General features: G+C 38.8%; 1 protein-coding gene and 1 long non-coding RNA gene across 2 annotated transcripts in view; one reads left to right on the top strand and one right to left on the bottom strand.

Annotated features, from left to right (window-relative positions):
- Window positions 1-15,441, top strand: part of myom2b (myomesin 2b) — a 29,081-nt gene extending 13,640 nt beyond the window's left edge. The window contains exons 19-39 of the mRNA XM_040011259.1: window positions 30-208; window positions 996-1,110; window positions 1,410-1,572; window positions 1,695-1,801; window positions 2,796-2,840; window positions 3,223-3,359; window positions 3,739-3,883; window positions 4,423-4,485; window positions 4,752-4,819; window positions 5,732-5,845; window positions 5,967-6,054; window positions 7,114-7,152; window positions 8,026-8,131; window positions 8,786-8,852; window positions 9,268-9,364; window positions 10,182-10,218; window positions 11,848-11,870; window positions 11,961-12,016; window positions 12,092-12,181; window positions 14,411-14,536; window positions 14,895-15,441. Of these exons, the coding sequence (XP_039867193.1) occupies window positions 30-208; window positions 996-1,110; window positions 1,410-1,572; window positions 1,695-1,801; window positions 2,796-2,840; window positions 3,223-3,359; window positions 3,739-3,883; window positions 4,423-4,485; window positions 4,752-4,819; window positions 5,732-5,845; window positions 5,967-6,054; window positions 7,114-7,152; window positions 8,026-8,131; window positions 8,786-8,852; window positions 9,268-9,364; window positions 10,182-10,218; window positions 11,848-11,870; window positions 11,961-12,016; window positions 12,092-12,181; window positions 14,411-14,536; window positions 14,895-15,104 (2,075 nt within the window). The 3' untranslated portion in view covers window positions 15,105-15,441. The remainder of the gene's footprint in view (window positions 1-29; window positions 209-995; window positions 1,111-1,409; window positions 1,573-1,694; window positions 1,802-2,795; window positions 2,841-3,222; window positions 3,360-3,738; window positions 3,884-4,422; window positions 4,486-4,751; window positions 4,820-5,731; window positions 5,846-5,966; window positions 6,055-7,113; window positions 7,153-8,025; window positions 8,132-8,785; window positions 8,853-9,267; window positions 9,365-10,181; window positions 10,219-11,847; window positions 11,871-11,960; window positions 12,017-12,091; window positions 12,182-14,410; window positions 14,537-14,894) is intronic.
- LOC120721155 lies at window positions 6,265-21,078 on the bottom strand. Its single transcript, XR_005693123.1, has 3 exons — window positions 20,822-21,078; window positions 18,755-18,853; window positions 6,265-7,167 (listed from the first exon to the last, which is right to left on the bottom strand). It is a non-coding gene; the product is annotated as an uncharacterized LOC120721155 (long non-coding RNA).
- Window positions 21,079-23,892: the final 2,814 nt, after the last annotated feature.

The raw sequence follows: 23,892 nt of genomic DNA, 5'->3' as shown, positions 1-23,892 counted from the left end.
CTTCTCCTCTCATCATCTGGCTCATATAGGCCCAGCCTATGACCTGACCTTTTGTGAAGTGAGAGATAATTCATTGGTGGTTGAGTGGCAAAAGCCTGTCTACACTGGTTCTGAACCAATCACAGGCTACCATGTTGAGTATACCAAGAAGGGTACTGCTAACTGGATCACAGCCAATGAAAAAGCTGCCAGTCACCGCTTCCTAAAGGTGAGGGTATCACTGTTCCAATCTATGAATCATAGAGGTTACCCTCCTCCGCTCATCAAAGATTTTACTCAAGCACGCAAGACAAAAGAAATTGGAATAATGCTTTCAATTTACAATATAACATATAGGTTAGACTAAATGTTGGCACTGCTTACAAGTGTAAAATGCAGTGCATGATGTTTATTATGTAACAGTGTGTTTCTTCATCTTTACTGAACTTTTTTTCCCCAAAACATCAATTTTCATCCACTTTTTCCAGCACTTTATTTACCACTACCAAAACTGCAGCAGTGTAGGTACAAAAAACTGTGTGACGCTGACATCTAGTGGATGAACCAAGTAATTACTTGGTGAAATGGTACAAAAAGAAAATCTGTTAAAGGTGAATCACTTATGTGTGATAATGGAAAGTCAGTAAAGCAAAATAAGACAAGAATAATTATAATAATACCAAGACCATTTAGTGATCTAATAAAAATATGCTTTGAAACAATACGGATTACTCATGCATTATTAATATTTAGGGTAAGTTGCCTAAAAGAACAAGGGGAATTATAATAATAGATCCAGCTGCTGCTGGGCTAAAGGATGGTATATTTTACATTCATTCACAGCACCAAGTGATCAACAAAATAAATAGTATTGTTAGATTCAGAATAGAATATGCTGTTATTATGTCATAATTTATTTACCTGTCAATTTTGCACAGGTTGAAAGTTACCACACCCATTTACAGACGTTCACACCTCCACTGCCCCTAGCAACAGATTGTCTGTTTGTGTCCTAGGTAACAGGTCTGGAGGTGGGCACTACCTATGTGTTCAGAGTGCGTGCAGTCAATGCTGCTGGAGTGGGTATGGCCTCAATGGCCTCTGACCCTGTGACTGCCAAGGCCGTGGCAGGTAACATTTAACAGCAGACAGAAACTGAATACCTTACTATTAGAATATTAGGGTGTTAGAATTCATAAATATGTGTCTCCAAGTTCCTCTTTGTAAAGCATACAAAGTGCTATGGTTTTGCTTTGAGTGAGTGTTGCACTATTGTTGACAGTGGTGAAGGCAAGAGTTTAAGAGCGAGTGGACACATGTGATATCAATCCATCAAATATCAAAGCTCACATTAATAGCTGTTTAGGCTTTTTGGGCATTAACTGGAGACAAAAATGAGTCTAAAAACTATGTTTATCTGTGTTTTGAAGGTTCCCAGGAGGTGTCCTGTGTGGTGGATGAGAAGTCAGGTGACATTGTTCTGTCATTCGAGTCCTGCCAGATAAACGAAGGCTCCAAGTTCATCTGGAAGAAAGATTATAAAGAAATCACAGATTTCTCTAAAGGGGTAGTGATTAAATCCGAGGGCACCCAGTAAGACCACAGTCACACACATATATAACATGCATACGGCATCAAACATTTGCATTCAATTTCAGCTTGAACAATCTCTCTGACTGTGTGTGTCTGTGTTTCTTTTCCGCCCTCCACTGCAGCTCTAAGCTGATCTTCAAGAACCCAGATAAGGAGGACTTTGGGACGTATTCTGTTTCTGTCACAAACACAGAGGGAGTGTCATCCAGCTACACAATCTCTAATGAAGGTAGGTTCAATTCATTGCTAAGTAAGGATGGCTCTGATGCTTAGGCACCCAGTCAACTGTCATGCAAAATTTGAAAATCCGTAAGAGAATCTGCAACTTAGACTTAATGAAATCTCTCATGTTTATGTTTATTTGTATTCTATACTCATGGCTCATTTGCCCTTGTTGACATATGGTAATTTGCGATGTTGCCATTATTATCTTAATCATCTCATCGCATTAGTTTGCATTCCATATCCGTTTCCTACCTCTGTTAAACTATTGCATGCAAATACCACTCATGCCTTGATCGTGAAAATTTGAACAGCTGTAGAGCAACACCCTAATAACTACATCAAAAGCGCAGACTTGAGCCAAAATCAAAAGAAAACTGTATCGGAGAACTAAGGCAGTGTGTAGAATGCAATAAAAGATGAAAGCAGTGAGAGCATACTTAAAAACAATCAGCCTGGCATGTAGGCAACAAACAATTTCATTACACATCTGATGATACTAGCAGAGCGCATTATTTCTCCAAGCTTGGGGCACTGAACATGTTTTACCACCAGATCTTCGTGGCAAAAGGATTTCTGTCAGAAAGCTTCACAACGCTTTTCCTTCTATTGCACCAGTTTGCTACGAGGCTATAATACGTGGCTTCCACTGATTGCTTCCCATTCGGCCTACAGTTATTCCACTGTAACTCGCAATAATTTCTGAACTTCTAGCACGCAAAGATTCATTTATTTCAGTTATATCACAGGTACTTGGTGAGGCTCCAATAATACAGGCTGTGTTTCAGGGTAAGCATTCAGGGCCAGTTATGAGTCACAATGTAATTTCGTTCTTTCAGCTTTAAGCTTCAGTTTTAATGTTTTTGTTCCTTGATTTTCCTCTCTCTGACTTATCTGGTACCTCATCGAAGCTAATGGTAAAATTAGACCAATGTATAAAATGTCACATGTATGATAACTGCATGTCTGTGTCTATAAAATAATGTGTCTGTGCCTTATAGAGTTGGTAAAGATGCTGGCGCTCAGTTATGATATCAGACACCCAGGTAGGTACCTTTGGCTGACTCTTTCAATCTCTCTGAGTTTCTCTCTCTTTGTCCTTTTTAATCTCTTCTTTAAAACTTTCTCCTCTGAGTCTTAATCTGTCTTACCTACTCACTTCATTTCTCGTTCTCCCTCTTTTATGCTTTTATTTTTCTTTCTTCTTCTGCCTTTGAAGATTTCTGATTTCTTTATTTTTTTTAGGGGCAGATTTCTCTTTTTATTTGATCCAAAAAAAAAAAAAAAAAAAAAAAAAAGTCTTACCTGCTTTTGCATCACATTGCCTAAGCTCTTCTCCTTCTCCTGTCCTCTCCTCCTTCGTCTCCTCATTAAACAAGGACAATAATGTTTTGAAACCCCTTACCCTTCCTCCCTCTTGTCCTCTAGTCATCCCGCTGAAGTCTGAGTTGGCCTATAAGATTTTGGAGAGAGGCCGAATGAGGTTCTGGCTGCAGGCTGAGGAGATTTCTTCCAATGTCACCTACAAATTCTTTGCAAACAACAAGGAACTGTCTGGAGCTGATGTAAGATACATCTTAGTTTACCCGCAGATTGTAGTCAGTTCCTATGCAGTACTTGAAATTCATGGGTGTAGAAAGTCATGCAAATGGAAAATGAAGTCTGGAAAATGATATATCAGTTAGCCAGGTAGTCTTCTTTCAGCTGTAATTTTTGCGAGGCTCAAACTGAAAGGTCCCAAAGTATGGGCTAAACCATTTAAGTGAGCCTTGCAAATAAAAACAGAAGAGACGAATGATTTATATTCTAGCTTCAAGGTGAACAACCTACTTTTCTATCAAGACAATAGTTCAGTCAGCTGTTTTTAACTACACAAAAGTTATGATAGTCACAAAGTCTGTCGTCAAGTAGGCTTTTTAAAATTACAACTCTATTTTTCTGCAGCCCAACAAGATGGCTCATGACGTCGCTACAGGGATCATTGAGTTCATCATGGATCATTTCACTGAGGAGAATGAGGGGACATATACCTGCCAGATCACAGATGGAGGAGGAAAGGCACAGAGCTCACTGGTTCTGATTGGAAATGGTAAGAGGGGCCAAGGTTTACTGCTGTCCTACGATCAGCCTTTCAAATGTGATTCCAACCCAGTCGGACCCCACAAAACCTGCAGTATCCGACTACATTCAACAAAAAAAGAACAATACCCTCTGGACTGTATTTCTTTTTTCTTTTTTTTCTTTTTTTTAAGTGGATGTGTGCAGAAAGAACTTATCACAACCTCTTATTTTTCAGCGTACTAATTAGGGGGTATGCTGTCAAGCCTAAGCCAGGAGAAACACAGACATGTAGCAGAGAGTGTATAGAATGGGCTTTTTTGTATGACAGTAGACTTAGCATCTGCTGCATTAGAGATCCCATTATGGAAATGTATTAAGCCCGTTAGTGTAGAGAAGGGTTTGAACTTCATGTCTATAGGACTCCCTAAGACTCAACTAAAGATGCTTGATTTCATAAATTATGATTCTGCTCTCATATGGGGGACCACTAAAAAAAAAAAAAAATCTATAGCAACACTTTGATCTTTTAATTATTCTCCGTTTATGTGTATCTGTATGTGCACATAGCTTTCAAGGCAGCACTGGCTGAGGCTGATTTCCAGAGGAGAGAGTACATCAGAGTCAAAGAGGGTAAGAAATACAAAACATCATCCAATTTTAAGCTTGTAAGAGCTTTGTTCTTAATTTAGCCTGAGACCAGCACAACACTATGTTACCCAGGAGATAACTAATGAGTGAGCATACAGGAGAGAAGTAGACTATCTTTACATAAACTCTCGAGCTGCAACCTTAAAACCACACATCAGTTAATACAGCTTATAACAAGGTTCCTCAAGTGTTTTGTAAAAGCTTATGTCCATTTTCAAGGCTTCCTCTCATGTTTCTTTTCACTACAGGCCCCCACTTTAGTGAGTTTCTATCACTTCAGATTGGGGATGACTGCTCTGTCACTTTGGTCTGCAAGGTAAACACAGTGGTACTCGATATTTATTGAATATTTACAGTCTGACAAATGGGAGGCTCACTTACTGAGCAGATATTCTATGGAGACTAAGTGTGGATGCCACAGTGCTGCGTAATGATAAGGTCCAGACAGATAATAACTCGAATTGTCACGGTTTTTCCTGCCCTTGTTAGAATGATCTTTGATTTATGCAGAGATATAGTAAATATATGCATTCATTATTTGACTGTTGAGTATCAAAACAGAGCAAGCTTAAACATCAACCAGTTTTCAGAAAAATGCTCTACTTCCAATTTGGGATCATTTAGGGTATAATATGTTGCAGAAAAATATAAACAGCCTCAAGTTTTTTTGGTTGAAAGACAGGATTTACGTTTTAATCCATCAAGTGGGTGAGAATTACTGCAAAAAGTCGATGAGGTACAGTTATGTGCTAACATTTGGGAACCTCTGGTTGACTTGTTGACTTTTGTAGGCAAGAATAAGTGTACTTGTCCTGCAGCAAACAGGCATTTTAAATAACCCCTTCTTCAAATGCTAATGCACTCTTACCATTTAGTTCATTAACTAAACAGCCAAGCATTAAACTGTGTTTTACCATTTTCTCCGATTAGTATTATTTTTATATTCAGAAAACAAAAGCACCAATGCATTAACATTTAAGAGATTTGTTTTTCACTTTAATCCGTTTGCTGCAGGCATTTGCTTCCTTTGTCTTTCAAAAGCCTCGTCGACATCTCTTGATCTTCCTAAACTACCACATAAACAAGACTTTATATACAGCACATCACTGGTCATCTGGATTTGCATTGTTCGATGAATTGTATAAAATATAAAGTGTGTGTGTGACAATAAAACTTCACTTCCTGTTTTTCGAAAATAATAATACGCAATTTTAATTGATTTTAACAGGTTGCTAACTTGAAGAAGGAATCAGTGTTTCACTGGTTTAGAGAAGACACGGAGATCATCCCGGATGTAAAACCTGACCTGGGATCAGGAGTCTGTAAACTGCCAATTAAAGAGGTAAGAGCACACTGTGGCACTAAAGACTATGTTTTTGTTTTGTTTTTTCCCAACGCTGTCCTCATGGTGTGTTCAAAATTGACAAATCTGCATTCCCTAAGTTGCACTGTTTCTTCTCCAGTTTTCACTGAAGACAGCAGGAATTTACAAAGCCACCATCAGTGATGACAGAGGAAAAGATATGAGCCAAATAAACATTTCTGGAAAAGGTAAACATGTTCTCTATTTTTGCAGTTCATCTTACCACTTAATAAAAATGACAAGTTCACTGTCTGGATAGTTAGCTTGATGTCTTACTGAGCAAGTATAATTGTTTACCTACAGTGTATTATTCTTACAAAAAGAATAAATAAAATGCTTGACATGGGGAAAAAATGTATAATGTTATAAACTATTTCTTTTTTTCACTGATTTTTCCTCAAAAGCAGCAGGATACAAAGTAGATATATTACCATACTGAAAAACAATTGTTCCTACTTTTTCTAAACAAAACCACAACACAAGAAAAAAGGAAATAATAAAAAAGCCTCGGTCTACAAATTACATCTTGAATGATTCATACATTATGATTGGTGCCAAAACTGTTAAAATTAGTCAGAAACATTTTTTGTCAATTCCAAAAGGCAGCTCCCCTCCAAAAATATCTCGTCTCCCTTTTTTATTCTACGTGTCACTTGTTTGAATGTAACTATTTTGCATGCAGTTTCATCTGCTATCCAAAATAGCTCAGATTGCTTGATTTCCAGTGCGTTAATATTGTTTTACATCCTGCTGTCATAGCCAGTGGGACCCATAACCTCTTCATTTCACTTAGTCTGATATTATCTGGTAACAGACCCAGAACACTTAAAACTGTGAGTAAAACAACTGATTCAATAGGTATAATAGCTTCCCAGAATAACACTTCATTTAAAAAAAAAACAAAAAAAAACAAAAACCCCACTTTCTCAAATTTCTCACAGATGTTGATGTGCCTAAGTTTAATATGTTTGATATGTGAAGATGTTTATATATGAATTAACTGAGACTGAGCTTCACATGAACAAATATGCCAAGAAACAATCTGCTGAAAGTGTACTTCACAAAACAAATGCAGGTATTTACACTGTTTCACTATGTTGGGTTGGGAAACCATAGAGTAACAGATTCCCATGTTTTCATTAAACCTTCCTTACTGAGCTCTGAATGCAGCCACCAGAGAGCAGCATCATGCCTTTCCATCCTCTTGGCTCCGTCTCTGACCCCGTGTTCCTCTGCCTTTCTTCTAGTCTTTGACGATGCCATAAACAAGCTCAGCCAACTGGCTGGTAAGTCGCTGCATTCTGCACACAGACACACACACCAATAATCTCATAAAGAGACATCCATGTTAAAAACGGTACGACACACCACCAGCACCACCCTCTACCCACTGTAGGCATCCAGTTCAAATTATCTAAATTTAACATGGCACCATCAAACCCCAGTGATGAGAGATTTGGTAGATCCGTCATCAGGCTGATATGGGTCTTGTTTTAAAAACCCTCTGCTACATACACACACACACTTATCAGCGTGTGGCAGAAGTTGTCATGCTGGAAGCATTTGGCCATCGTGCCATCATGTGGTGAAATCACTTTAAAATTCCACTGCGCTGTCACAGTGACAGTGTGGAGGAGCATCTTACTCCTATTTTAAGAGACAGTCACTTGACAGCTCTGCAGCAACTGTTACAGCAGTGGTTGCAGAGGAGAAGAGGGTTCATTACTGTGATAATGGGAAACCATGGTGATGTGACCAGGTGGATGACACACTTGCCCACTTGTAATGTGCAGTGAGGAAAAGCCGACACAGACATTGTGGAGTATAAAATGCCCTTTTAGGTATAACGGCTTAAAAAAAAAGTTAATAAAACCTGTCATGGTTGAAGTGCTTTACTGAGTGCCAGGATATAAACAATCTGCTCTTTGCTTCATTAGCAGAATTTTCCTCTCCAAGCTGGACAAAAGGGAATTTCAAAATAGATCCTACAAATGGCTGAAAATGGAAGTTTGTTTTTATTCAATTAATTCATCTCTGCATGCAGTAGCTTTCACAGCATAGTGAGGTCACGGAGTCCAGCAGCTGCAGGAAAACATGTATTTTACTTTGATTTCAAACGTGGTCCTCACAACCTCCATCGCCTCCATTACCTCCTCCAGGAGCCAGTGCAGCAGAGCTTGTGATAAACTGCACAGCAACAGGCATTCAGCTGCAGTGTCACATGAAGTATTACACCTCAGAGATGAACATCACCTGGTATCATGGGTAAGGAATTAGATTAAACACAGAATTAACACCGCCTCACAAATACAAACATAATACCAAATAGTTGGAGTACGAAGATGAAGATAAGGAACGGAGGAAGAAAATACGCATAACTCGAGTATTTGTAGTCCTGGCAGTTGTTTTACTAGAGTATTCTTTTAAGTCCACCTATAAACATGCTGACCACAAACGCATTATTCTGGTTTTCCCTCAAGTTAAACTGCCGCGAGTGGGAAAAACAATAAGCCGCATAATAAAACTTCTGATGGGCTATTGGCAAGTGGTTTCATTATCCCTGTTATTGCAGTAAAATTGCCCCGTTTTGTGACAGAAATCACACAGCTATTATTTTCTATAAAGAAGGAAGGCTTTTCTGCACTTAAAAGCACTCCAGTTCACTCCAGAGATTATAAAATGTTAAAAAATGGGTTCATGAAAGAAAAAGTGGACAGAACAATGAAGTAAAACTGAATAAAAACTATGAAGCTTTTATTTTAAAACATCTCACTGTCTTTTCTGTGGGTTTGTGTAAGAGCAAGAGGTCGGCATGACATTAGCGAGGCATGTAAATATGATTTTCATTTACCTCACTCGCTCAAAAAGAAACCCCCACCACACAAACACACGCACTAACCTCTCCTTTCTTCTCCTCAGTGAGACTAAACTCTCCCACAGTGACAAGATTGTGATTGGTGGAACCCCGGCTATGGCAACAATGGAGGTATTATCATCTTTTATACAAAGCTGAACAGTATATGCTTCGGAGGAATCTCACACATCAGCAGCTTTATGACAGTAAAGCACCTCAGACATTGGTGCTGCTGCTCGTCTGTGTTGCTTGTAAAAGTCCTCAAAGTGTCTTTGCAGAGACGAGGAAACTTTGAGATAAATTAAAGGGATAATCACAAGGGAAAGCTAATGAATAAAAATGGTTTAAAATTCATTAAAGTTGATTAAGTAGCGTGTCTTCCGATCGTTTTGTCAGAAAGCTTTATAATTGTAATTAGCCTACCTGTTAAATTAATCTCATTTTAAATCATAGCTCAAAACACGCAAAGCAGAAATAAATACCACGACACTGAGTTGATGCCTCTGCCGTCATGTGGCTGATCATTTTTTTGCTGATTGATTCACAGGTAGTTGAACCAGTGGAGAAGGACAAGGGCAAGTACTCCATCGTGATCACTGACCCTGAAAACTCACATAAACGCACACTGGACCTCAGCGGTGATGGTCAGTACTTTCAGTACTTTTCCTCTCTTATTTCCTTCCCTCCAGAGTCAATTCCTGTTTTTATCGATAACTCTGTAAAAAGAGGGTAGAAAATAACACAGTCACTTGTTGTTATGGCTGTCTTTCAGCGTGTAGTCTCTCTGGTTATACTTCAGCTAGTCTTTGAGTATGAAAGTCTCCAGTTTCATACTGCTGCTTGTGAGTTACATACATTTTAGTGTGGATCGGATGACATACACAACAATGCAAAAGTCTTGAGCTACTCTTTATTTCCCTAATCGTTTGAAAGACAGAAAGCTTTGAAAAGTTTTTCTTTGGACATTAGCTGCTTTTCACTCATTTTCTGGCTAATTATAGAGGAATGGTTTTTTTGGTTTAAACCACCCAACACTGACCTATGTATCATTCAAGCATAAAAATGGCCACCAACTCAACGGTTGAAGCAGTGTTGTGTCTACACATAACAGAAAAATTAGCAAAGAACCATTTTTAAATTGTACCTTTAATAATTACTGCGGCTCAAAACTTTTGCACAGCACTGTATGGAAAAAATCTCCATTAAAACTTCTCAAATTAACTTTTTTGATTTATGACACATTTATGAGTGTTATAACTGAAAGGTGCATTCCTGTATTACCACCATTTTAAAACTATTATTTTCTTTAAAAAAATGTTACCATGTTCATTAGCAGGAAAAGGGAAAGATTCTGTTTTGATATTATAAAGACTATTTTGGTTCTAGGTGTGTCTAAATTTAAAGGAAAGTAAACTGGCATGTGCTGTGACAGTGACTGTTTTCTGTTTTTGTGTTTAACAGTATATGAGAAAGCCTTTGCAGAGTTCCAGAAACTAAAGTAAGACTATATTCTCAAAGCTGTTTTCTTTTTTTTTAATCTTGTGCCTTTATGTGTCAGACTGGCTCGCCTAATGATGAATCACTGCTTCCTTCACATTTGCTTCATAACTGAGTTTGACATCTAATAGTTCAAAGTAATGATTTCCCAGGCTACACTGTGTTCATATACAGAAAACAATAGTCTTGTTTTCCTGCTTCAAATAATGTAAAGAATGAGGTTTTCTATAAATACACGTATATTCGACTCTCTCGTTCTGATTGTATTTGAATAGTAAAACATCTATTGGAAATTTCATTAACATTTGTTTCTCCACATTTCAAACAGTGCAAAGCCTTCAGATCATTTGAGACACTGCAGAAGGATTGTATGAGCCTTTGTAACCACTATATGCTCAGTGTTAATCAGTGTAGATCCATGCATTGATTAGACTTGTCACTTTAAAATATCAGTGCACTCCTAACTCCAAACTGCTACACTAAAACTAACTGCTTGTTTTGAATATTTTAGTTGTTTAATTTGCCTGTGCTTTGCCCTGTAAGGACCTGTGCACTTTTTTCAGGTCTACTGTGGAAGTCTGACTCAGGATTTAATCCCAGAATAAAGTTATGATTTTCAGATTAGGTCACTATATTATTTGATGACTTATTCTCCTTTTTCTGTGACTGAAGAAACTGTGTGTATGCTTTAAATCACTGCTGCATGAATGTAGCATGCTGCAAATTGAATCAGACGCTTCCCTGGCACTATTGCATGAGCAGAATCTAAAGAGCTCCAAGAGGTGTAAAACTTCTGCATGCAAGTATGTTTTTTTTTTTTCACCCACAGCTACAGTTTTGAAAAGTCTTGTTAAATCACTGCAACTCGAGTTGCATAACTGATCAATACAGCATTAGGAAAAATTACCCTGCATCTTTAAGTTGAGCAAATTCAAAAACTCCAAGGCTGGCTGTCTGGAAAGAGTCCAGCGCATTATAATTTGAGATAAAAATCTTGGTTAAAAATAGAAGCAGTCAGGTAGCAGAGATCCTTTGGGGTCTGTCGGCTAATTGGGCCAAAGCAAACCCCACACCCACACACACATTTTGCAAATCCTTTTAGGAAAGGGATTGAGACTGCAAACACTAAACACTGCATGCAGTGTGGAAACCATCCAAATCCCTTTTCTAATTAACATTCAAAGAGAGACATTTAAGCACAAGACTTTACAAACACATTGAAACAAGTGACACGCTGTTACCCTTTTGATTGAGCATCAACTTGCCAAGAGGAGAGCAGAGTTTCCCCAACCATCTGGTCCCGTGGCTGACCTCTGGTCCTGCCATGCTGCTCCAACAGCCCTCACATAACAATATCATTTTTCCCCAGGAAATATACACGAAACTCCTGAAGTAAACAATATTAAAAGGAGGTTTGGCTGTAAATCTAAAGCACCTTGTGGCACACCATCTGACCACTGTTAGTTAACCGAAAGGAAAAAGAAAAAAAACAAAGAAAAAATGATGTGTGGTCAGAGCCAGGTAATGAAAGCTAAGCAGAAACGACTTGGCTAAAGTAAAACTTGAACTAAATAAAGATTTGCTAGTGACAGAATTTGTATAATAATACAAAACTGCTTTGATTTTTCAGGGCCGAGGCATACGCTGAGAAGAGTAAGTTTATCCTCCTGTTCTCCTTTATATAATAGCTTAATATAATAAACAATAGGAATAACCTAGAATGTTAACAACTGTTTGTTTTAGACCGTGGTAAGGTGGTGGGAGGACTGCCTGATGTGGTCACCATTATGGAAAAGAAGGTAGGCGTGTAAGTGTGTGAAACTGCATGCTTTCGATCTCATTTTGCTAATAGGTATTTTTTATGCTTTCTGTAGACTTTGAGTTTAACATGTACAGTGTGTGGAGACCCCAAACCTCAGGTGTCGTGGCTGAAGAACGGATCGGAAGTCGAGCCTGATGATCAGGTAAATGTGTAAATGTGTTATTGGAGTTATGTCAAAATAAATTTCACAACTTGTTTTCAGCTAATTAAATTGTGTTTGCAAGTCACATATACAACCAGTTCATATTCAGACGGGGCTTTGTACTTTTATTTGATTCCTTCCCGATAAATACTGCCTTATTCTCTGACTCTGTTTAACCTCTTCAGAAACTCAACTCCTCCCCTCCTATCTCATGATTAATTATCTCATTAACCATACACAATTACAACATAATGTTTCTATTAACTTGTCTTGTGGAAATTTCACACTCAGTATGTGTCTACTAAAATATGCTTCATGATATCATGTCTCCAGATTCATTTGATCAGATAATGTCTGTTCAAAAGTCAATGTCTATAATACTTACCATGATATTAAAACCAGTATTCATATAAAATAATAGCAGTAATTAAAAAACTATTTCTGGTAATACTGAAAGTGGTAATGAAGTACTTTCTAAAAAGCATGCTTCATGTATATTTAAATTAGTACAAATGATTAGTAGTAATAAAATGCACAATACCCCAAAACCATTGATATACTTTAGTTCCTTGTTAGGAACTTCATGAATGTGATGTTGTCCCTATTGTGTCAAAGCCCTTTTTATACATTCATCAGCCACTTTACTAGGTACACCGATTCAAGAAATTATTAAAGTAAATATTTAATCAGCCAATGGCAGCAACGCCGTACATTTAGGCATGTAGGGGGATCAAAAGGGGGAAGAAAGGTGAGACTTTGAATGTACATGAGCAGGGTTATTTGTGACAGACGAGCTAGTCTAAGTATTCTGATCAAAAATAGAAGATCAACAATGGAGTACGTTTGGGATGTGGTGGAGCATGAGATTAGCAGCATGATGCCATCATGTCAATATGAAACAAAATCCCTGATGAATGTTTTAAGCATCTTGCTAAAGATACACCACAAAGAGTTAAGGCTGAAGACAACAGGATCCAATCCAAAACTAGCAACGTATACCTAATCAAGTGGCAGGTGAGTGTATTTACCACTGAGAGCACCAAGATTCAGGAAACTACACTACGCTTCTATACTGACCCCAAAGTCAGTATTATCAGCACAATCCTAGATCAGTAACGGAACAACTCTACCCCTCATAACTCATTAACCTACTTGCCAACCAGAGTACAGTAAGTCTACAGTCTGTCGTTAGTCAACGAAAGCTCTTTCAACAGCATCAGAATCCTGCAGCTTCTACCAGCTTTGAAGATTTAAGTTTGAGAAACCCCGGTCCAGGAGGAATTTGTGTTCAAGTTTTCTCCTTTATTCATTCCCTCACCTGCTAATAATCTGTCTAAAACAAGAAGCGAGGCCCTTGTTGATGAGTTTTCCAAACCTCTAGAGTGTCTCTCATGCACTTAGTTACAACAGAGGCTTCTGAGGATGCATGAAGATAAATGAAAAACAAACATGAACATAAGAAGATCCAGAGAATTTTATATCTAATCCTCATGTTTGACTCTGGAAGTACACAGCATGTCAATTCGAGTAGTGTAATAAGCAGAAGTTACTATTTTTTAGACATTTTGTCAGATTTTATAATATCTGTATCACAGAAACGACTGTAATTAGAATATTTTTTTTCTGAATAATACACAGCTTAACCTACATTGGTCTAGTAAATTAATGCATTTAACCAAGAACACATAGCATGCTAATGGCTACCATTTTTAGGATTTTAATCTAATAGACAGTTTTATTTCTTCTAATTAAAAGGCAAGTGTTTCTCTTAATAATGTAATTAACCTGCTGAAAGTACCACTCCATAAAATGTATAAATGTCCAGACCTTACAAGTGAGTGGGCAGGTACAAGAGGCAATTTAAAATGTTGGGCTCTTGTCTGCACCACTCGTAGTACATGGTACAATTCAGAATAAAGTACTCTGTGTAGACTAGAGTATCAGAGACAATACACAGTAGGGTTTTTTTTGGGTGGTCTAAAAAAATATAGATGGGGCACATCTGTATTGCTTTTCAATTTCACCATACTTTGGTTGAGCGTGGTTGAGTGCAGCAGAACAGATAAGACAGGAATACATCATTAGTCCCTTTGTCCATTCAGCCCATGCACCAGTGCTCAGCTTTTGCTCATGCTGCCACTTTGAGTAAGGCATTTTAAAGAATAAATCATGCTAAACTCCCTCCACTGGCTTTCTCACTTTTTTTTAACCTCTGAATTCATTTCCCAGTATGTGGTCTCCCTGGACCAGGGCAAGTTTGCCAGTCTGACGATCAAAGGCGTTTCCATGGAGGATTCTGGCAGATATACCATGATTGTCCAGAATAAATATGGAGGAGAGTCTGTGGATATAGTGGTGAGTGTTGCCGCTGTGTAACACAAATGACTGAATTTACTCTGAGCCGTCATCTGCAGCAGAAATATTTTCTTTCCATTGGTGCCCAACATGGGGATATATTTTGATCGCAGCAGCACAAAAAACCTTACACGGGCCTGATATTTGACCTTGTTACTTTTGCTCACCCCGATTTTGACAGAATTAATATAAAATAATACAAAATCCAAATTTCTCTAAAATTAAAAATACCTAAATAATTTCTATTGATGATGCAATGTGCTGCAGCCCTTTAAACAATCCTTTTGTGTTCACCGCTGTAGTAAATGCACGTATGGGTATTAACATTATGTCCTTGTCTCGCTATTTTTATCTCCAGGTCAGTGTGTATCGCCATGGGGAGAAAATCCCTGAGGCAAAACCAACTCTGACCCCTAAAACAATCATCCCACCTAAATTACCAATCGAGATCCCTCAGCCTAAGACCCAGCCTGCTCCGAGCGCTGCCCCTTCAACTCCTAGCCCTGCCGCTCCTAAGGCAGCACTGGGAAGAGGGGTGAAGAGTCCTACTCCAAGTCGGAGGAAGTGAAAAGCAAGGCAGAAGAAACGCAATCACTGGTGCACAATTAGAACACACATAGCTGAGAAGCCTTTATTGGTGTTCTCTATCTGGATTGAAATGGAGCTAATACTCTTTGCATTAAATTAGAGCATCAAGAAAACCCTGACATATGAAATACAAATCTTGCAGTTGTGATGGAAAGAAAAAAATTGTTTCAATGTGAAATCATTGTATAAAATCAGCAAAATTATACTAGAATAATAAAAAGCTAGGCACTATCTAAACATGAGGGAATTAGAAATTAATTGAAATGAACTCGAATAAAGCTACAAATTGAATAAAACTTTCTGAAGAAAGAGTGAAATGTGTTTTAAATTCATTCTTGAAGTGTACAAATGACACCGCATGCAGTATAATCAAATATTAAATGGCTTGCAAATTACAGGAACATTGCCCAAAGTTAACTGACTTGAAGCTTCGATGCACCTTGGCACAATATTTCATATTTATCATAGTTAGGGGGAGTTTAACATGTTAGTCAAAACTTTTCCATAGGTATTAAATTGGGTTAAAGTCTAGTAAGTACAAATCCCAAAGGAGACCAGTAAACATTAATTTCATGCCCTATGGATGTGGGTTTTGTCCCCTGTAACCACGTGACCCATCCATCTTTGTTGTCATGCCACCAAAATACCCCCACAGCATACCAAAACCATGGGATCCCCTCACTGTAGAGTTTAAGAGCTTTCTCTTTAAATTCTTATCTGTGTCACAGAATATTTCAAGTAAACCAGAGAGATGGTCTGCTCCATCAAGGATTACTCTAAACATAGTTTTAAAAAAAAATGCTGTGTTATGTTACAAAGTTGCTAGGGCCACTAGCTTTGACATGCCCTCACATCACTAACCTGCTGACTATTACCTGCATTTTTGATGGTGTCTAGCACCAGATGTTCTTGGTATAATCACATACACACCACTCCCATTTGCCTTTGATTATGGGGCTGAGGCAAGTTTCATTATGAGCCAGTGGAGAGAGATGCGCCCTTCTTGTCTATATTTTTCTGAATATGATCAGTGGTTTGGCTCAGTCTCACAGTCATTTACATATTTAAATGCACAAAAACAACACAGGCTTAGTATCACAGCTCACAAGATCAGTGTTCATTTTATGTTGTTTAAAGGGAGAAAAAAACACACACACACACACACACACACACACACACACACAGACACGCACCTTTCATGAAGAAAAAAGGGACAGAGAGAAATAGGTCAGGCTGTACAAAGTAGTCATTATACTGCCACCTCAACAACACGGTCAACTGATGACTGCAAATGTATAACACCATCCTCCTTAAGATCACCATGGTGAACACGCTGAAGATTAACTGGCAGTGAATCACCATTAAGTAAACCAGAGCTGTGAAGCGAAGCTGTCATACTAACGCTGCTGCCTCTCAAACCGTCATTACCAAATTTTACCTAATATTAACTCCGACTGTTAGCAGAAGATATGCATCCTGCCTTGCAGCCAAATATGTTCAGTCCTCCTGGTCATCAGCCAGAAGCAGAAACAGGCATGCTATAAGTAGTCAGGTTTAAAGACTTGAGCCCAAGTGCAGGAAGTTGTGATGGCAGAGCTGATGAAAAGATGGCTGATGAGATTTGTGGTTCATTAAAGCTGATGAGAGGAGCAGACGGAGAAGAGGGAGGGAGGGGCGCAGGGTAAAGTCATTGTTTCTGTGTTTGCTGTTGCTAATAAAAGAAAGCGATTACACTTTGCTAGCCTGTTTATTCATTCTGTCAGAGGAGAACAAGAGACGGGTTGTGAGAGAACTGAGTAATGGAGAAGGCTGGAAGAGAGAAACTGAGACTGTTAGGTTCCTCGTTTTGAGTGTTACTTTTGTTGCTGATGCGTCTGCTTTGGCAGCATGAGACGAGTCTTGTCATGCTTGTTAAAAACTTGTGAATGAGCTGAGTGATTGGATGAAGGGGGAGGAGGGGGAGGGGGAGTTTGTCTTATTTTCCGTGCTGTTGTGTTTTGCTTTGTTTTTTTTATCCCTTTGGACATGAAGACAAACTTCATCATGCCATAAAGTGTTTATATACAGTAAGTGTGAAAGGAAAGGAGACAAGCTTGTGTGAGCAATGAATGCAGATAATTCAGTGTTGTGTGGCAATAAAGGACTTCTGAAGTGCGACAGAGGGAGACAGGAAGGGAAGGCTTGAGTGTATCAGAGAGAGCAGGAGGAAGGGAAAGAGAGACAGATCTGAATCATTTTGATGTTTTGCTGATCATCTGCTGTGAGATCATTTTCCTGACTTTTTAATTAATTTTCACATTTTTAATCAACATAATTACAGAGAATCCAAATGTTGCCATGGCAACCACTTTTTAATTTCAATAAACTTGGAAAATGACTCGTGTCTGCAAGACACACGGGTGAGCTGTGCACTCACAGAAATGCAATATGCATAGACACACAACCTGATCACAAACACACTTAAACACACAAATATATAACACACACACAAATTTATATATAGATGGCTGCTATCTAAATGGAATAGCTAGCCAGTACTGATAGCATGAAATTGTGTTTCCAAATATAACACCGTGTCATTGGAGTGTACGAGTGTGTGTGTCTGTGTATGTGTGCTAAGAAACCAGACTATAGAATATATATTTCTTTGCAATCCTCCACATGGGGGCACTATGGGAACATGCACACACACATAAAGACTCTGTGGCTCACTTTTAGGCACATGCACAGCCTTGGTCTTGCTCTCTCGCTCGCTCTCTCTCTCAAACGCACACACACACACACACACACACAGATAGACAGGCCTGTCCTAATTAAAGCAGCGCTGTTCAAACAATGAGATAAACTAGGAGCAGAGACATTTTGTGGGTGTGCACTGACACAAAGCCACATTTTAAAGTACCACTATTATCCACACATATATGTGGCTATAAATGCGCACACACACTTTTTGGTTTTAATTTGCAATCACAATTATTGGGGGGGGGGGGGGCATACTTCATTTATTGACACTGTGATGATAACTGCTGATTTTGGCTGAGAGGGGAGGAAAGAGGTGCACACAAGGATGTGAAAGAAAGAGGAATAAGAGGAACATGGGAAGGAGGAAAAAGAGGAAAGAGGACCTAACACAGGACAGCAGTGAGAGCAGATCCGTGCTATACTGCAAAGTTGTCTAGCCTTTTCAGCACAAATGATCAGTTCTTTAGTTCACTGAGTGGTAAGGGCAGCTTTGGTAAAAAGGGAAGAAAAGCAAGAGTAATGTGGAGAGGGAGTGAAGGAAAGTTAAGAAAGAGCTGAGACTGAGCAACAGCAGAAGGGGAAAAGGTGTGGGAGACAAAAGAACAAATAGAGAAGAGGGAGGGAGAAAAGCAGGAAACAAGCAGAGAATGAGAGGGAATGAAAAAACTTAATAAGATGGGCTGATTAAACCCGAGGATGTAAAATAAAGTTGCCCTTTCACAATCCATGCCAACTAAGTATATGCAGTGTGTAATGGCGAGTAGCAATATATCAAATTTGACATTATCAAGACAGCCATGTCTGCTCATTGATCAGAGAGGTGAAGAGTTAATTTGTAAACCTCTCACACTAGGAGATAATCTTAGATGACCATCAGTTGTGTCTTACCTCTGACTGGGATATCCCTTCAGATTGGTGACAGATTCAAAGTAAATCAACCCAGTAATCCTTCAACGCGCCTTCATCCTTGCTACTGCAACGTTTGTCCTGTGCAATACAAATCAAGTATCAACTAGAAGAATAACCATACTTTGATAAGAAAACCAGCAAAGTATTTTCAACACGGGTTGGGATAATGACACAGAAAGGAAGACTTAAGGCATGACACTGTGAATGCAGCGGGAGGAAGATACACAGCTAGTGAAATTTCCGCACCACAGCTATACTTGGCTATCGAAATAGTTTGAGTTGAAGTTGTGTTCGATTATATTATGCATATTTGACCAATTAATGGTCTTTTCCTCAGGTGTTTCTTTTTCCTCCAGACACCTGTGTTCTATTTCTGTCACTTAAAACCATCCGTGAACTTGAAGGTTGGATTTGCAATCAGCGTGTGTTATGACTCATCTTAACAAGGAAGCAAATTTAAGATTCACATCTGGTATATTTCCAGTGAAACTAAGCGATGCTTTGGAAGGTAAACTTCTGTCTCTGCTGGGAAATCAGGCAGCTCAGCTATACAGCAGCCCCCCTGGAGCTTGGAGTGACTCAGTGTCTGGCTGTTGGAGGCTTCAGCATGGTGGATGGCTGACAACATGGGGACTTACACCCTGAATATCTGGTCCAAGGACAACATGCCTATTTGCCATTCTGCACTGTAGCCATAATGCCACTCGGCTGCTACTGTGGGTCCTAACACATTAAATCCAAAGGCATTGTTTGTGTCAACACTGCTATAAATCATCTTGTGGAGTGAAAGAACCACAAGGATGTGCTTTGCTCTGGGAAGAGGCATGGTGTAAGTGGCTCATTGTTTTACAGAAATCCAAAACAACATGCAGGCTCTTGTATCCATGTTCAGGTTTCAGTTTTCAGTATAAATGCAATTTTTTGGGGGGTAACTAACAAAGCTATTTATGCTGAAATACACATCTATGTGCTCACACATGCAAGTTAAATACAACATTACTAAAACAAGAGAGGAAAGAAAGGTTCAGCTTTTACAGCTCATCCGAGCAGTACCTGTACCACGTCTGAGCACGATTTGATCTCCACTGTTCCCTGTTCAAAGTAGTTTGAGTCAAGTCTCTAAATTACTCACATTTATGAATGGGATTCCTGATCTATCTGCGACTATGTGACCTTACCATCAATGGAAATGGGAAAGAGTGGCCAGGGAAATCAGTTTCAGTGCACGTCTCTGAGAATGGGAGACAATGAGCATGACGTGTGATTTTTAACTTCAGTTTCTTATTCCTGAAAAGCTTACATTTTTAAAAATGCAAGACTCTCATCTGGCAGCAGCGTCTTCTCCCACTCCACACTCAATATTATCATACTCTCCTCAGCCTGCCTGTCTCTCTGCTTCTATCTTCCTTTGACTCCTATCGTTCTACTCCATTCATTTCAACTCTCATTTCTTCTATGTCCTCTTTCTTTTTTAGCTTCTCCTCCTTCACTCTTTTCACTCCTTCTCCAATCACTGTGAAATTGCAAGGCGGCTGGTTGGAGACTTCTCTGACAGAGAAATTTGGCTCAGATCAGAATCACTAGCGAGCATTCCTGCATTCCTTTCTCAATCTAAATGATTTTGCAGCTTAACAGGCACACCCACTCAGAAAGCCAGGCAGACTCACTCTAACCTTACTATAAGTCTCCTACCCTCACTTTCTCTTTTGCATGCACACTCACTTTCATTCACGTCTCAGTTTCTCAGTCACGTGCATACAACAAAGCAAATGCAGGACAGTTGCGTTACTATCGAGGTACCACAGGTAACATTTGGTACTGAGAGAGACAGGAAGTTAGACAGATGGAATGGCATTTTAGCAAGTTTGAGCTTCAGCAGGCACTAATGCGTGTCAAGATGTCAAAGTCATAGAGACAAAGGACGATGTCGACTCGAGACTGCTGGTAGTTTATTTATTTATTTATTTATTTATTTTTGGCTGTCCCTGGGGGCCAGCTGTCTCACTGAGATCATTATATGAAGGCAGAACAATAGGTTTGACTCACCTCTTTCCATATATCAGGTGCTCTTCATGACTTTTCATATGGAACTACCTATTACACTGAACAGGTGTCTGCATCTCCTCAGCCTGAGCGGCTGATTCAGAAGAAGAAGGTACCGTCATAATCAGCTGCTTCAAATATAACTTCACACTGCCTCAGAAACCGCCAAGTCCACCCGCTGCATGCCAAATATCCCTGGACAAGATACTAACCTTAGGTTGCTCTCTAATCCACTGGAGTCTGAATGTGCCTAACAATTAGACAGAAAGCACTTAAGCATGTTGTATAAAGGCCTTGAGTTCTCAGAACTAGAAAAGCACATTGTCCTACTTTAAAAAAAAAAAAAAAAATAAAATCAAATATCTCAAATCTACTCTTCAGTAGGGCTGTGGATATGACCAAAATCTCATATCCCGATATAAGAATTCTATCGTCCCGATAACGATATAAATCACAAAAATGTAAAATTTTCTGTAAATTCTGTGAATCTCGGGCAGCTCGACTTGCGGGAAGTGTTTCCAGCTGCGCGTCATGTAGCTGGAGTCGATTGTTTTAACCGATGCATAAAACTATACATTTTTAGACATAAGTTGTAACGGCCCCCGTTTTCTTTGTGAGTATTTATTACACGGCGTGCTGCGGGGAAAAGCCTGTTCTAACGTTTGAGTCTAGGGTTTACTTCTCATCCGTAAATAATCTGCTCTTTCACGTGATTCAGTTTATTTTGAAAAGTCTCAACAGGATCTTGAGCTTTATTGTGAAAGGTTTACGTGGAACATAAGCGGACACGCGATGGTGTTACCCTCGTTGTGGTTAAAACAGGCACTTGTAGTGTGGTTATATTAAATATAAGAGAAAGAGAGAACTTTAAGAAATTAATATAGCCACTACAGTGACCATCAAAACGATGAAAAAATATTGCCTTAGTTTATTTTGCGACACCACGAAACAAACGATAGCGTAAAATGAAACGATAAACGTTTTTATATCGTCATCCGATATATATCGTTATATCGAACAGCCCTAGTCTTCAGTAATGTAAAGTGAGCTTCTTGAGTTCAACAAAGAGCTATTGCCGCTGTTTTAAAGAGTCTTTTAATATGCATTCATGGGCATGAGAGGGCAGTGGTTGTGACCTTACAATCAGAAAGGAGGACTTCCACCCGCAAGGTCGTGAGGATCAAAATCACCAGTGGCAGTCTAATGAGAAATGAGAAGCTCAAATCTATTACATACTGGTTACTGCCATGCATTATTCTTTATGGAAAATGGTCAAATTCCAAAAGCTGCGAGTCAGAGTACACTTTATGTAGTAAAGCCACTGTTTTCAAGCTGCCTTATGGTCAATGTCATTCTGTTTTTGTTTTTTTCCTCCTTATTTCCTCTCTTTAATCTTGCACTGCTCTGAATCATCCATACAAAAGAAAGAACTGACTTAAAAGTTACAACATTTGAGATAAAAGCCTTCAGGTTGTCTCCACTCTCTGTGATCTATGTTTCTCCCCTTACAATATTAAATACAATTATTTACTTTGAACGTTTTCACCTGTTGCAATCTTCTTTATAGTTTCAGTTTCTAGACCTTGCAAGTATTTGTCTCCCTCTCTTTTTCTTTCTTGCTTCCTATTGACTCAGTGCAGTGTGGAGCGCTATGGTGATAGCGTCCTCAGTGGATCGATTTTGGGACATGTTTGGGAATCCCAGCCCTATCCATTACCTCTCCACATGATCCGACTCCCCACCATGTGGTGATCAGTTAAAAGCTCAGTTCCTTCTCTTCAGATCAGATGGTATGATTATAAATTACTGACCTTGGTTGTCCTGATCCCATGTGCGCTTATGGACACCCTTATTGTCAGATATGGTGGTTGTTACTATGTGAGATTAACATAATAGTCCAACAAAAAGAAAACAAACAAACATAAAACACCACTTTGTTACAGATTGGCACCCAATTACACCCCTCTGGTCTCCATGGTCCATGGGGAGTTTTTGTTTCACATCACAACTTGCCTTCTGGACATCAAACTAATTTGAAACTAAATGGAGAGAATAAGAACACATAAAAACAATCCTATTGGTGTATCCATCAGTGGTGTTTATCGCACACTACAAGATGCAAAACCATATAATTTACATGCATAATTCATAGCTCTATAACAAGTACTTAAAGTGTGCTTAAACCAGTCACAACAGTGTTTCTTGGTGCAATGTCCATAAGTTAGAGGAAGAGGAATTAGCGCAAAAGGCATAATTTTTTCAAAGTAGCAGACAATTATCAGTGCAACTTTCAAACACCTCAACAAATATCAGCAAACACACCGTTTCTGTGCAGTTTGTCACACTGTGTGTCTGCTGCTTTTTTTTTTTTTTTTGCAGGGGTAGAAAAGAATGTGAGATAACTTCACTCAGAGATGGAAAAAGATGTAATACAGACAGGACAGGAGAGGAAGACGACAGATTATTTTTAAAAGGAGACAACTGCTCACTTGACGTTTGATAGACTGGAAATGTAAAGCTTACATGTAATGTGCCAATTCATTTTTGAAGTTCTTTGGACTGTCATATTATCTATACAACATGTGTTGTTGCTGAAGTTCAAACATCATGTAAAACAAACTGAAGTATACCAACTTTGCGTTATTCAAAATGGGGCTGTACAATTAAGCAAATGTTAATCTTGATCATGACTTTGGCATCACACAATTAAATCAGCTTGATCAAGGGATATTTAAAATGTGTCTTCCACCATTTAAACACAAAGCAAAGGAACCAGAATCAGCTTTATCGACTGAGTATTTGTGCACGTAGTGTACTGAGCAGAGTAGACAATTCTGACAACATGGTATCAACAAGACACAGACAATAACAACATGTATAGCATATTTACGGTGCAATGATGCAGAGTGTGAAGATGTTGGAATAAATTATGGAATAAATAAGGGATGGATAACAAGTTACTACACACACACACACACACACACAGTGTTTACACAATGATTAACTATAAATAGATGCATATGGTATATTGAGATATATAGAACAGAACAAAACATTATTTAAAGAGTAAGTTA

The sequence above is a fragment of the Simochromis diagramma genome, unplaced genomic scaffold, assembly GCF_900408965.1.
Source record: "Simochromis diagramma unplaced genomic scaffold, fSimDia1.1 OVJJ01000603.1, whole genome shotgun sequence".
Taxonomy (NCBI): domain Eukaryota; kingdom Metazoa; phylum Chordata; class Actinopteri; order Cichliformes; family Cichlidae; genus Simochromis; species Simochromis diagramma.
This window is presented reverse-complemented; position numbering and strand designations above follow the sequence as displayed.